General features: G+C 52.9%; 1 protein-coding gene across 4 annotated transcripts; it reads left to right on the top strand.

Annotated features, from left to right (window-relative positions):
- The first annotated feature begins 258 nt into the window (after window positions 1–258).
- CREB3L3 (cAMP responsive element binding protein 3 like 3) lies at window positions 259–12046 on the top strand. 4 transcript variants are annotated; one of them, XM_069589428.1, is made up of 10 exons: window positions 259–437; window positions 939–1067; window positions 1541–1832; window positions 2675–2787; window positions 4248–4385; window positions 5560–5666; window positions 9120–9188; window positions 10108–10192; window positions 10368–10464; window positions 10650–12046. In XM_069589428.1, the coding sequence occupies exons 1-10, from the start codon at window positions 411–413 to the stop codon at window positions 10961–10963; spliced, it is 1371 nt and encodes a 456-aa protein (XP_069445529.1). In that variant the 5' UTR covers window positions 259–410; the 3' UTR covers window positions 10964–12046. The 4 variants fall into 4 exon arrangements, with proteins under 4 accessions (XP_069445529.1, XP_069445526.1, XP_069445527.1 ...); XM_069589425.1 differs by having other exon boundaries at window positions 260–437; window positions 4251–4385; XM_069589426.1 differs by having other exon boundaries at window positions 260–437; window positions 10412–10464.
- The last annotated feature ends 132 nt before the right edge of the window (window positions 12047–12178 follow it).

Raw genomic sequence — 12178 nt, 5'->3', positions numbered from 1 at the left:
AGTGGACGGGACTGGCCAAGGGCTCTGGGCTCTCTTGGAGCCGACATCCGGGGACTATGGAAAGAAACAGTCTCCGAAAGTAGGGGAAAGGTCATGCTGGAGCTGCGACACCCCAGACTTTGGCCTTTGCCCACTGCGACTGGAAAAGCACAAAACATGAGAGATAACGGTCTTCCCGCCCCTCCCCCTAGTCTGCCCCGCTGTCATTGGCCCTTAACTCTGTCCGTCCTGCCTGTTGCCCAATCAGCACCTTGGGGTGGGCTGGGATCTTCTCGGGACTATTTCAGCATCTTTTGGGGAGTGGTAACAACCACAGAGAAGACGCAGCTGAGCCCGGGAGAGCTGATGGCCGACTGAGCCTCCGGCTCGAGGCAGACGCAGGAGGTCTGGAGAAGGAGCTAGCGGGGCTCATGGATGGGGATTTAGCCGTTGGAAAGGTGAGACCTGCACCGGTCCCCAGGGGAGGGGCGATTTATGCCAGGAACTCTCCCCAAGCTCCCAGAATTGGCAGGCACCTCCCACCCCATTGTACAGATGGGAAGACTGAGACCCAGAGGGAGAATACAATGACTAAGATTGTGTCTCTATTCCGGGCTGCTGCTGGACTTTATTCTGGGCCTCCCTGCCTTCCAGAAAAGGGTGGGTGTGGGGAGGGATTCTGACAGAATGGGAATGCAAGAGGGGGCTAACTTCATCCGCTGTCCATCCCCACGGGGGCAGCTGTCTAGCGCTTTTTAAATAAATTGGCTCCTAGGAGCCTCTGGGTTGGCCCCATAACAGAGATTTGGAGATTGAGGCTTCGCAGGCAGGAGGGGCAGGCTGACCTGGAGGCTGCAGCTGGGACTGAAGCAGGGAGGAAGGTACCTCAGGTAGTGGCAGATGGGTGGTGGGCAGGAGAGGGGCTGCGTGACTCTCACCGGGTCCCCTCCTTGCCCCAGATGGCTTCCTCCACCAGTCCCATGGGCCCTATCGACAGCCTGGAACTCCTGGATCTCCTGTTTGACCGGCAGGACGGCGTTCTGAGACACGTAGAGCTGGGAGAGGACTGGGGCCATGGGCAGGACCAGGTGATAACCCAATGCATCATCCCCACCTTCCCCCCCACCCCCGGGTCAGAGCCGGGACTCTGCTCAGCTTTGTGCCTTTACCACGCACGTGTGTGATTCTAGCAAAGCACATGATTGTATAAAACCTTTCAGCGACCCTAAGGGCCAGATGACATCGCCTTCTTCTTAAAGGGGTGGAAAGCAGGGCCCAGAGAGGAGTGGTAACTTGTCCTGGGTCACACAGCAGTTTGAAGTTGGCTCCAGACTTAAACTTGGGGCTTGCTCCTCACTTGACACGGTTTGATGTTGTTCCCGAGCTACACAATTGTGTTCAGGCTCCAGCAACGCCAGTGGGCAAGGAACATTAGCTCTTTCCATATTACAGAAAGGACGTGTGAGGCCCAAAGAGGGTCAGCGGCTTGCCCAGAGACACATAGCAATGCAAAGCAAAGCATAGACCTCCTAATTCCCACCGGTGCTCTCTGTCCCAACAGGTCCTGCCAGGTGCGGACTCTGATGACTTCCTCAGCTCCATCCTGGGTTCTGGAGATTCAGACTCCCCAACCTGGTCCCCCGCTGCCAGTGACAGTGGCATCTCAGAAGATCTGCCCTCTGACCCCCAGGACACGCCTCCACGCGGTGGGGTGCCTGCCACCCCTGCCAGCTGCCATAGTGTGGAGTCTTGCAAGGGGCCCTGCCCCTCCTACCATCCTGGCCCCACCTGCCCTGCCAGGCACCTTGGGCCAGTGGCCCCAAGGCTTGAGACTTCTGTTGCCATAGACGTGGGTGAGTCCTGTGTCAGCCGACTACCCTTGCCTTGTCCCAGGCACTGAATGCACAAATCCACCCTTTGAGATGGGCACTGGTGTGCTGTCATGGACCCATTTTCCAGATGGTTAAGAGATGAGTCAGAGCCGCAGAGCTGGGGTGCAATCTGCCTCAAGCATTGTGCTGGCAACCTCATTTTTTATACCTTCTATGCCTGGTTCATAGGAGACTCATTGAAAGTTCGTGAGGCTGTGGGATCCCAGGCCTTGGAGTGCTCCCCCAGACCTGGGGAAAGGCCTGATGCAGAAGACTCCACCAAGAGAGCATCCTTTGTCTTTTGAGCCCCACAGTGGGGTGGGAGTGCTTATTAGTCCCATTAGAAACTTGACAAAACTGAGGCTCAGAGAGGTTTACTCCCCTACCCAAGGTCACACAGCTCCGCCCAGTTGGGATTAGAAGCAAGGGCCATCTGACTCGGAAGACTGCTCTCCAGAGCAGCTCTCCTATGGGGTGCCAGGTAGCTCGTGGGAGGGAACTGTGGGTGAATCAGAACTAGTCCCTGCCCCCAGGAGGAGATAAGGCCAGGCTGGCTGCAGATCCAGCCCCTAATGCTGAGTGATAACAGCCACTCCCTCTTGGGCTGGCCGTGGGTCCCTAACAACGTTCTGATGAACTGGGGTCCCTGTCTTATGGCAGAGGGGAGACTGAGGCATCTGGTCCTGGAGTCCCAAGCCAGGCAACAATGCCTAGCACATTAGGGTCGGTGCTGTAGCTTTGCTGGAGGAGGCAGGTAGGACCTAGGAACTCAAGGCCCCCTGCCTGACCCCCACCCCTATCTCCATCCACATGTGCCCTGTTAGAAATGTGGAGCCCAGGCATCTATGCCGAGGAGCAGACCGACCTGGCTGACTCGCCCTCACGCTACAACCTCACAGTCAAGGACCTCCTCCTCTCTGGCAGCAGCGGGGACCTGGTGAGCAGCCCCCACGTACCCCCTGGAGCATCAGAACTGGGAGGGGGACTGGGCTCATAGGGCCCCAGTACACCCATTTTGAAAACTGGAAGACAGTCACAGACAGGGATTGGTATTTGGTCCCAGGTCTTTTAATTCATAGCAACCCTGAAAATTGAGGCTATTATCTTAATTTCACATATGAGGAAACGGGCACAGGGAGCTTTAGTAATTTGCCTTAAATCACACAGCTGCAGCAGGCCCAATTCCTGAGCTGACCTATTGGGTCTATTGTGCCCTTTGTATGCTTACCTTGGGCTATCTTATCTTGCCCTGAGCTTCCACTATGGGCAAACCAGGCCTGAGAACCCAATTAGTGCCCTGCTCCCTTTCACAGATGAGAAAACCAGTCCCCAGAGAGGTTAAGCCACAGACCCAAAGTCACACAGCAAGCAAGTGGCCAAGTCAGGATTTGATCTCCTGATGCCTAAAGTTGTCCTGACAACCTCTAAAAAAAGACCAGAACACCCCTCTTGACTTGAGAGACCTACAGCGAGCATCAGCTGTGTGATCAGTCTGTGGGGACCTCATGGTCAAGAGGGGACAGTGACTGCTTAGGGAAGTGTATCCATAAGGGAGAGAGGCTAGAGGGGCATTGCAGGTCCAGGAAGGCTTCCTGGAGGAGACAGAACTTCAGCAGGTCTTGAAGGATAGGAAAGACAAATGACTGCTTTGGAAATGCTAACTGGATTTTGTAAAAATATCAAGTTTAATATCATTGTTCTGTGTGTGAACAACTTTTGGAAGTGGGAGGCCTTATTCCCATATTGCAGATGAATACACTGAGGCTTGAGCCCTGAAGAGAAAATGGTTGGACTGATCAATGGCCTGGAATTCCAGGGATTGGAATTTGATTAGATAGATAGCAGGCTGCCCCAGTCTCTACCTTTATTCCTCAGTCATGGTTCAACATTCCTAGGACTTGGCTGTCTGATGACACGGTTCTTTTGTTTTCAGTGTTTCTATTTCGTGATTTAAATTTAGTTTGAAAATTTTTTGAATAGTCAAATACATGCACACAGTCCAAGTTCCAAAGGTACAAACAGGTACCTGGGGAGAACCACCCCTCACCCTCTTTTCCCGGAGGCTTACTTATCCTACATCCTGTTTGTTGGATTTTCCGTTTGCTGTTGCAGACAAGAGCTGCAAGGAATGTTCAGAGCCTGGAGCAGTGCGTAGCCTGTAGTAGGTGCTAAACACGTAACTGTCAAATGACTATTTGTGAAACAAACAAACAAAAAACCACACTTGTATCTGTAAGATGAATTCCTGGAAACGGAATGGCTGTGGGCTGGTTCTTTGGAGCCCTAGTGCCGGTGTGGACCTAACAGCAAATGGATCAATTGTTTCCCGATGCCTTTTATTTCCCAGAGGCAGTCGCTGTCTCTGCCCCCAAAGCAGTTCTCCTGGTTTCCCCACAGCAGCAACATCACCTGGCAGCCCCCCACCTGTTGCGACCTGGGACTGGGCACTGCCAGGAGCTGGTGCTGACGGAGGATGAGAAGAAGCTACTAGCCAAAGAAGGCATCACTCTGCCCACTCAGCTGCCCCTTACCAAAGTGAGTCAGTCAGTGGGACCCCTGGCTCTGGGCCTCACCCCATTTCCTGCAGCAGCATGCCCACGAGTCTCACCTTTGTGTGCGTGTGTGTGTGTGTGTGTGCACGCTCAGTCATGTCCAACTCTTTGCGACCCTATGGATGGTAGCCCACCAGGTTCCTTTGTCCATGGCGATCTTCAGGCAAGAATATTGGAGTGGGTTGCCACTCCATACTCCAGGGGATCTTCCCGATCCAGGGGTCAAACTCATGTCTCTTGCATTTCCTGCATTGGCAGGTGGATTCTTTACTTCTGCACCACCTGGGAAGCCTGAGTCTCACCTTTACATCTCCCTAACTGGTGGCTCAGACGGTAAAGAATCCGCCTGCAATGCTGGAGACCTAGGTTCGATCCCTGTGTTGGGAAGATCCCCTGCAGGAGGGCATGGCAACCCACTCCAGTATTCTTGCTTGGAGAATTCCCATGGACGGGGGAATCTGGTGGGCTACAGTCGGTGGGGTCACAAAGAGTCGGACACGACTAGTGACTAAGCACAGCACACACAACTAGAATGTTAGGATGTGTCTGTCACCAGAACCAGAAAATTCATACTCAAAGCCAACACAGTGGGGGCTTTCTAGCTGGCCGCGGCCTCCACTCAGCCTGTTCAGTTCAGTTCAGTCGCTCAGTCATGTCCGACTCTTTGCGACCCCATGAATCACAGCACGCCAGGCCTCCCTGTCCATCACCAACTCCCGGAGTTCACTCAGACTCACATCCATCGACTCAGTGATGCCATCCAGCCTGTTCACTCAGTATCAATACCTGAGTTTGCCTTTTCCAATTGAAAGACTTCTCTTAGTGATAACTGGCTTCGGAAAAGGCGCCAATCCCACACATGGCCAGACGGTGGCGCGATTGCACCAGTGCACGAAATCTAGTTGTTAATGGAACTGGGATTGGGAGCAGGGAAGACCATCAGGAAATCAGGACCATTCCCATCCCTCCCGCCCCCACAACCACAAGAGACTCTGAAGGAGTTTGAGGACAGAAAATCTGGCCTTCAAGCCATGAAGGGTCTGCCCTCAAGTCCCTGAGTCTGGCTCCCTTGGGAGAATACTGGGGGTGAAATTGTGGGGTCTGGACAAGAGAGTGGACCCTTCAGACTGACTCAGGCTCCCCACGTCACTCTGCAGTATGAGGAGCGAGTGCTGAAAAAGATCCGCCGGAAAATCCGAAACAAACAGTCAGCTCAGGAAAGCCGGAAAAAGAAGAAGGAATACATTGATGGCCTGGAGACTCGGTAAGGCTGGGGGCCCAGGACCCCGCACTCAAGGTGGGAGGGTGGGGACTGAGGCCTGAGAGAGGCATGCAGTGTAGCAAAGGTCACAGTCTGCGTGTGTGTGTGTGTGTGCGCGCGTGCGCGTGTATGTGCCTGTGTGTTCAGTTGCTCAGTGATGTTCGACTGCATGGACTGCAACCTGCCAAGCGCCTCTGTCCATGGGATTCTCCAGGCAAGAGTACTGGACTGGGTAGCCATTTCCTTCTCCAGGGGGTCTTCCCAACCCAGGGATCGAACCCATGTCTTCTGAGTCTCCTGTGTTGGCAAGTGGATTCTTTACCACTGTGCCACATGGGAGCGACCATTTTGTATGTGAATTGCAACGATGGAAAAATGCCTAGAGGTGGTACAGGGCTCAATTTTGAGGCCCCTAATCCCCTAGAACAGGGGTCCCCAATTCCTGGGCCATGGACTGGTACCAATCCGTGGCCTGTCAGGAACCAGGCCGCACAGCAGGAGGTGAGCAGCAGGCAAGGGAGCAAGGGTATTTACAGCCGCTCCTCACCACTCATATTACCGCCTTAGCCCCTCCTCCTGTGAGATCAGCAGCGGCACTAGATTCTCCTGGAAGCACAGACCCTAACCCTAAAGTCAAGGTGGAATATCCTGAGATTTCCATAAAATAGAAATAAAGTGAAAATTAAATGTAAGGTGCTTGAATCATCCTAAGACTATCCCCTCCACACCCCGGATTCACGGAGGAACTGTCTTCCTTGAAACCGGTCCCAGGTGCCAAAAAGGCTGGGGACCACTGCCCTAGATGATGTTTTGCCAAGAAGGGAGGTTACGTCCTGGCTCTTTGCCTGTAGGTGGGACGTTTACTTCCCTTGTCTGAGCCTCTCTGGTCCTCAGAGCTGTCATGGCTTCCTTCCGGGAGTGGAGGGAAGGAGGAACTTCCTCAACTTAAGAACTGTGCACTCTCAGTTCAGTTCAGTCGCTCAGTCATGTCCGACTCTTTGTGACCCCACGGACTGCAGCACGCCAGGCTTTCCTGTCCATCACCAACTCCCAGAGCTTGCTCAATCTCATGTCCATTGAATCGGTGATGCCATCCAAGCGTCTCATCCTCTGTCATCCGCTTCTCCTGCCGTCAATGTTTCCCAGCATCAGGGTCTTTTCCAGTGAGTCAGTTCTTCGCATCAGGTGGCCAAATATTGGAGTTTCAGCTTCTGGATCATCTTTCCAATGAATCTTCAGGACTGATTTCCTTTAGGATTGACTGGTTTGATCTCCTTGCAGTCCAGGGGATTCTCAAGAGTCTTCTCCAACACCAACAGTTCAAAAGCATCAGTTCTTTGGCGCTCAGCTTTCTTTATAGTCCAACTCTCTCACTCATACATGACTACTGGGAAAACCATAGCTTTGACTAGACGGAGCCTTTGTTGGCAAAATAATGTCTCTGATTTTTAATATGCTGTCTAAGTTAATCATAGCTTTTCTTCCAAGAAGCAAGCTTCTTTTAATTTCATGGCTGCAGTCACCATCTGTAGTGATTTTTGGAGCCCCAGAAAATAAAGTCTCTCACTGTCTCCATTTATTCTAATACCTCTGCACTCTGCTGCTGCTGCTGCTGCTAAGTCGCTTCAGTCGTGTCCGACTCTGTGCGACCCCAGAGATGGCAGACCACCAGGTTCCCCTGTCCCTGGGATTCTCCAGGCAAGAACACTGGAGTGGGTTGCCATTTCCTTCTCCAATGCATGAAAGTGAAAAGTGAAAGTGAAGTCGCTCAGTCGTGTCCGACTTTTAGTGACCCCATGGTCTGCAGCCTGCCAGGCTCCTCCGTCCATGGGATTTTCCAGGCAAGAGTACTGGAGTGGGGTGCCATCGCCTTCTCCGCCTGTGCACTCTAATCCCATCCGATCACCTCTCTGAACTCATACAGGATACTGAGAGATAGGGTCCTCATTATTCTTTAATGTGGTGGTGTTCAGTCGCTCAGTCGTGTCTGACTCTTTGTGACCCCATGGTCTGTAGCATGCCAGGTTTCCCTGCCCTTCGCCTTCTCCCAGAGCTTGCTCAAACTCATGTCCATTTAGTCAGTGATGCCACCCGACCATCTCATCCCCTGTCATCCGCTTCTCCTCCTGCCCTCAGTCTTTCCCAGCATCAGGGTAGGAAACATAAAAGCTTAGTTCACTCACTTTTTAAAGCAAAAGTGATTTTAGTAAATGTTACAGGTCTATCTGCGTTTTCTATTTCTTCCCTAGTCAATTTTGGGATGTGTTATTCTTCTGGGAAGTTGTCCATTTCAAATTTATTGACATAAGACAGTTCATAGTTCTCTCCCATTTTTTTTTTAAGCTTTGAATCATTTATAGCTGGGACCTTTGTAATAATTCATGTTGTATATTTGCACCTTCGCTTGTTTTTTATCTTGAGCAATCTTGCCAGAACTTTATTTATTATTTTCAAAGAATGAATTTGACTTTTCCTCCCACTCTTGTGTACTAGTTCCTTTATTTCTACTCTTAGCTTTATTGTGTTTTTCTTTCTTTTTTTTTAGTGAGTTTATTCTGTTGTTCTTTTGCTGATTTTTAAACGTGTATGTTCAGCTGCAGGCTTCCCCGGTGGCTCAGACTGTAAAAAAATCTGCCTGCAATTCAGGAGACCTGGGTTTGATCCCTGGGTGGGGAAGATCTCCTGGAGCAGGGCATGGCAACCCACTCCAGGATTCTTGCCTGGAGCATCCCCATGGACAGAGGAGCCTGGCGGGCTACAGTCCATGGGGTCACAAAGAGTCAGACACGATTGAGCGACTAGGCACAGCACACACAGCACATGTTCAGCTGCTTAAACTGTAATAGGGTTATCCATTTTCTCCTCAGCACGTCTTTAGCTGCATCTCACACATCTTGATTTGGATGTTGTCATTACTTGGTTCCTAGGTCTTCCCTACTTTACACTGTGGATTCTTCTTTGTCCCATGAGTCATTTAGGAGGGCCTTTTAGTGGGAGAATTTATTCTCTTCCCTAGATACTAACATATCCTTATGCCACAATTTGAATATTTTATTTTTTTATAAGTTTATTTATTTATGTTGGCTGTGCTGAGTCTTCATTGCTGTGCGTGATCTTTCTCTAGTTGCAGGAAGTGGGGGCTACTCTCTAGTTGTGATGTGCGGGCTTCTTATTGCTGTGGTTTGTCTTTCTTCTTCTTTTTAAAAATATTTATTTGGCTGTGTGAGTTCCTAGCTGTAGCATGTGGGATCCAGTTCCTCAACCAGGGATCAACTTGGGCCCCTTGCATCGGGAGTGTGTGAAGTCCTAGCCACTGGACCACCAGGGAACTCCTGAGGTGGCTTCTCTGGTGGCAGAGCTTGGGCTCTAGGTTCTTGGGCTGAAGCAGTTGCAGCTCGCGGGATCTGTAGGGGTCACAGGCATATTCTGAATGTCACTGTGATGTTGCCTTTGCAGGATGTCAGCCTGCACCGCCCAGAATCAGGAGCTTCAGAGGAAGGTCTTGCATCTTGAAAAGCAGAACCTGTGAGTCTTGGTGTGACCGGGACTGAGGACAGGGGGAAGCTGACTCTGGAGTCTCTTGCAGGAGAGGTGAACAAGGGGGGGTCAGGCTGTGTGATAGCAGGGCAGAGCAGAAGGTGAGGATTCCACCCAGAGAGGGGGGCAGGCTGCATAGAAGAGGATGTATAAGAGTTCCGTAGAGGGAAGGTGCTGCTAGTGGAGGAAATGGCATGTGAATGGCCAAAGGCTAGGAGTATGGTGTGCTGGAGAACTGCAGGTGATTCCATCTATGGGGTACATGTGCTAATTCAGTTTTTATTAGCATCTACTCAGTGCCAGGCATAGTTCTGGGTACTGATACCTCAATAGTGAGTAAAACTATTACTCACAGATACAGTCCCTCCACTTAAAAGACTCATATTCTAGTGAGAAACATACTCAAGACAAACAAAACTATGTAAAAGATCATTCAAACAGCGGGAAGGGGCTAGAGAGTGAGGGGAGGGGGGGCTATTTTAGGCAGGGAAGCCAGATAAGGTGACATTTGAGATGAGATCCAACAGATAAGAAAGCAGCAATGAGGACTCAGGCTTTTACCCAAAGGGAGGTGGGAACCTGGAGGGCTGGGAGCTGAATCACATTTGAAAAGTGTGGAGTGTGAACCCTAGAGTGGGCGCGAGAGGCTTGAGGGGACCGGGGGGGGGCTGGTGTCCAGGTGAGCGATGATGGCAACCTGGATGGAGGAGGCTCGCTGGGTGTCAGAAAAGTGGGTGAGATGTTCAGTGGAGATTTATTGAGGGAGCTTCTGGGACTTTTAATAGCAGTAGGGCCTTGTGGGGTGGATAGGATTCAGACCTCAGCCAGGCTGGGAGATACTAGAAATGGACAGGGAGCCAGGTGAAGGCCATACAGGGCTCAGCCAAGGCTTCCCATTTCCATTAAGGTCTCTCTTGGAACAGCTGAAGAAACTCCAGGCCATTGTGGTCCAGTCCACCAGCAAATCGGCACAGACGGGCACCTGCATAGCAGTGAGTGGGGGGGTGTCCTCAACCTTGGCAGAGGGGCCTGTGGGGGAGGAGGGCATGAGTAGGAGCAGAGCCCTGAGCGCCGGGTCAAGCATGATCTAGTCTTCTGGGCCTCTTGTTTTCCTGTGTGCTCAGGGGTTGGGGAGGGATGGGGTGACCCCGCCCACATCTCCACCAGGTCCTGCTCTTCTCCTTCGCCCTCATCATCCTCCCCTCCATCAGCCCTTTCGCCTCCAACAGAGCCGAGAGCCCCGGAGACTTCGCACCTGTGCGAGGTAGGTGGACTCGAGTTTGCTCTTCTTTCAAAAGCCCTCCGGGGCACATTCCCCTTGGCTCCCCAGTCCCCACTGGGGGAGGGGAAGGGCCCCCCTTGCAAGGGCTCCCTGAGGCTGGGGGCTAAGGAAAGAAGGGAACCGGCCCTCAGGCCATCCCTCATGACCCTCCTCGACCCCTTGCTCAGTTTTCTCCAGAACTCTACACAACGACGCTGCATCCCGGGTGGCTCCCGACACTGCACCAGGCTCCGAGGCCCCCGGCCCCGGGCCCAACACTGGCGCACTTCAGGAAAGGTCTCCAAGCAGCCCTCCGGAGGAATGGGAATCCCAGGACACACGTGCTCTGGACAACTCGACAGAGGATCTGGACAACTCAACTCTGGTCCAGGGCAACTCCATGAAGGAACTGGACCGGGCCACCCTACTGGACTGTGCCCCGCCTGAGCCAGCAGTCAGCCCTGGCCGTGTGGGGCTGGAGGCAGCAGGGGGCGAGCTGTGAGCACCATGGGTCCCTGCCCCCCTCTCCACCCTGGACCCTCTGCTCAGGGGTGCTTCAATAGGTGCTGTAGTGGACAGGGACAGACATGGGGATCTGAGGTGAGAAAGAGACCCTGGAGAAGATATTAGGATGGAGATGCGCAGATACACAGCTACAGACCCAGGGACCCAGGTACACACCGAAACTGATTCTCAGACACAGACCATAAGGCCACAAAGCCTGAGAAATCTACATGCAGATGCAGGTGCGGAAGGAAACAGGGACACACACACAGACTGATCCCTGACCTGGACAGATCGATACACACCAGGCCTCAATAACTACCCCACCCCCGGCCCTGAGGACTCCTCCCTGTCCCCTTGCACGCACGGAGTAGAAAGCAGCCAAGTCTGCAGGGACCCTGGCCCCAGAGCACGGGGTGAGTCCTAAACTTCTGCGCTGCCATGACCCACAACCTTTTCCTTTTTTTTAGACTGCCGTGATCCTTAATAAAGTATCTTGGCAGAACACGGCTAGCGTGGAGGTGGAGTGGGGTGGGGGCTAGTTAGAGTCTGAAGCTCCCCAACCCACAGAAGGAAAGACTGGGCCAGCCGAAGATAGAGGAGTGACGTGGGGGAGTCCCTGGACCCCAAGGCTGGATCGGCGACGAGAGGCGCCAAGGTTGTCTTCAGGACCTTGGAGAGCGGCGGCTGATGGAGGGCTGGGCGCGCCAGGAGCGCGAGGTTCTGACGGCTCTGGCCCCTCCCCGCCCCGCCCCAGACCCTTCAAGAGAGTCCGCGGAAGGCCTGGGGCAGCTGCTTTCCTGGGGGGCTAGGCTGCCAACCCGGCTTGTCTTATGGATGAGGAGAGTGAACCGTCAGGAATGAAGGGACTCGCCCAAGGTCACAGCTGGGGAGCATGGACCCCAGCTGCACCAACGCTCTTCCTTTAGAGTCACACCCGGATCCCTGCCGGCTTTGCGCAGGTGTGGGGATGTGGGGTCGGGTGTGGGAATTTGCAATCGCGATTAGATGTGGCCTCTCTCCTCGAGGGGCTCACAGCCTAGTAGCAGAGGGCACGGATTAAAGAATCACAGAAACAATATTTACAAATGGAGGACTCAAGGAATGTCAACAGCTGGTAAGGCCTTCCTTCACCGCCGGGCCTGGACTGTATGAATGTCCCAGCACACACACACATACCAGGGGCCGCGAGCACCACACAGTCCTACCCCCA

The sequence above is a fragment of the Ovis canadensis genome, chromosome 5 (assembly GCF_042477335.2).
Source record: "Ovis canadensis isolate MfBH-ARS-UI-01 breed Bighorn chromosome 5, ARS-UI_OviCan_v2, whole genome shotgun sequence".
In the NCBI taxonomy this organism is placed as follows: domain Eukaryota; kingdom Metazoa; phylum Chordata; class Mammalia; order Artiodactyla; family Bovidae; genus Ovis; species Ovis canadensis.
Note: the sequence above shows the minus strand (reverse complement) of the source record. Positions and strands in the feature narration are given on the sequence as shown.

What these genes read in the sequence shown, in the direction of transcription:
- CREB3L3 (XM_069589428.1), top strand. Translation starts at nt 411, where the DNA reads ATGGATGGGGATTTAGCCGTTGGAAAG. An exon ending in ATTGATGGCCTGGAGACTCG is followed by an intron (nt 5,667 to 9,119) that starts GTAAGGCTGGGG and finishes TTGCCTTTGCAG; the next exon opens with GATGTCAGCCTGCACCGCCC. An exon ending in AGACGGGCACCTGCATAGCA is followed by an intron (nt 10,193 to 10,367) that starts GTGAGTGGGGGG and finishes CATCTCCACCAG; the next exon opens with GTCCTGCTCTTCTCCTTCGC.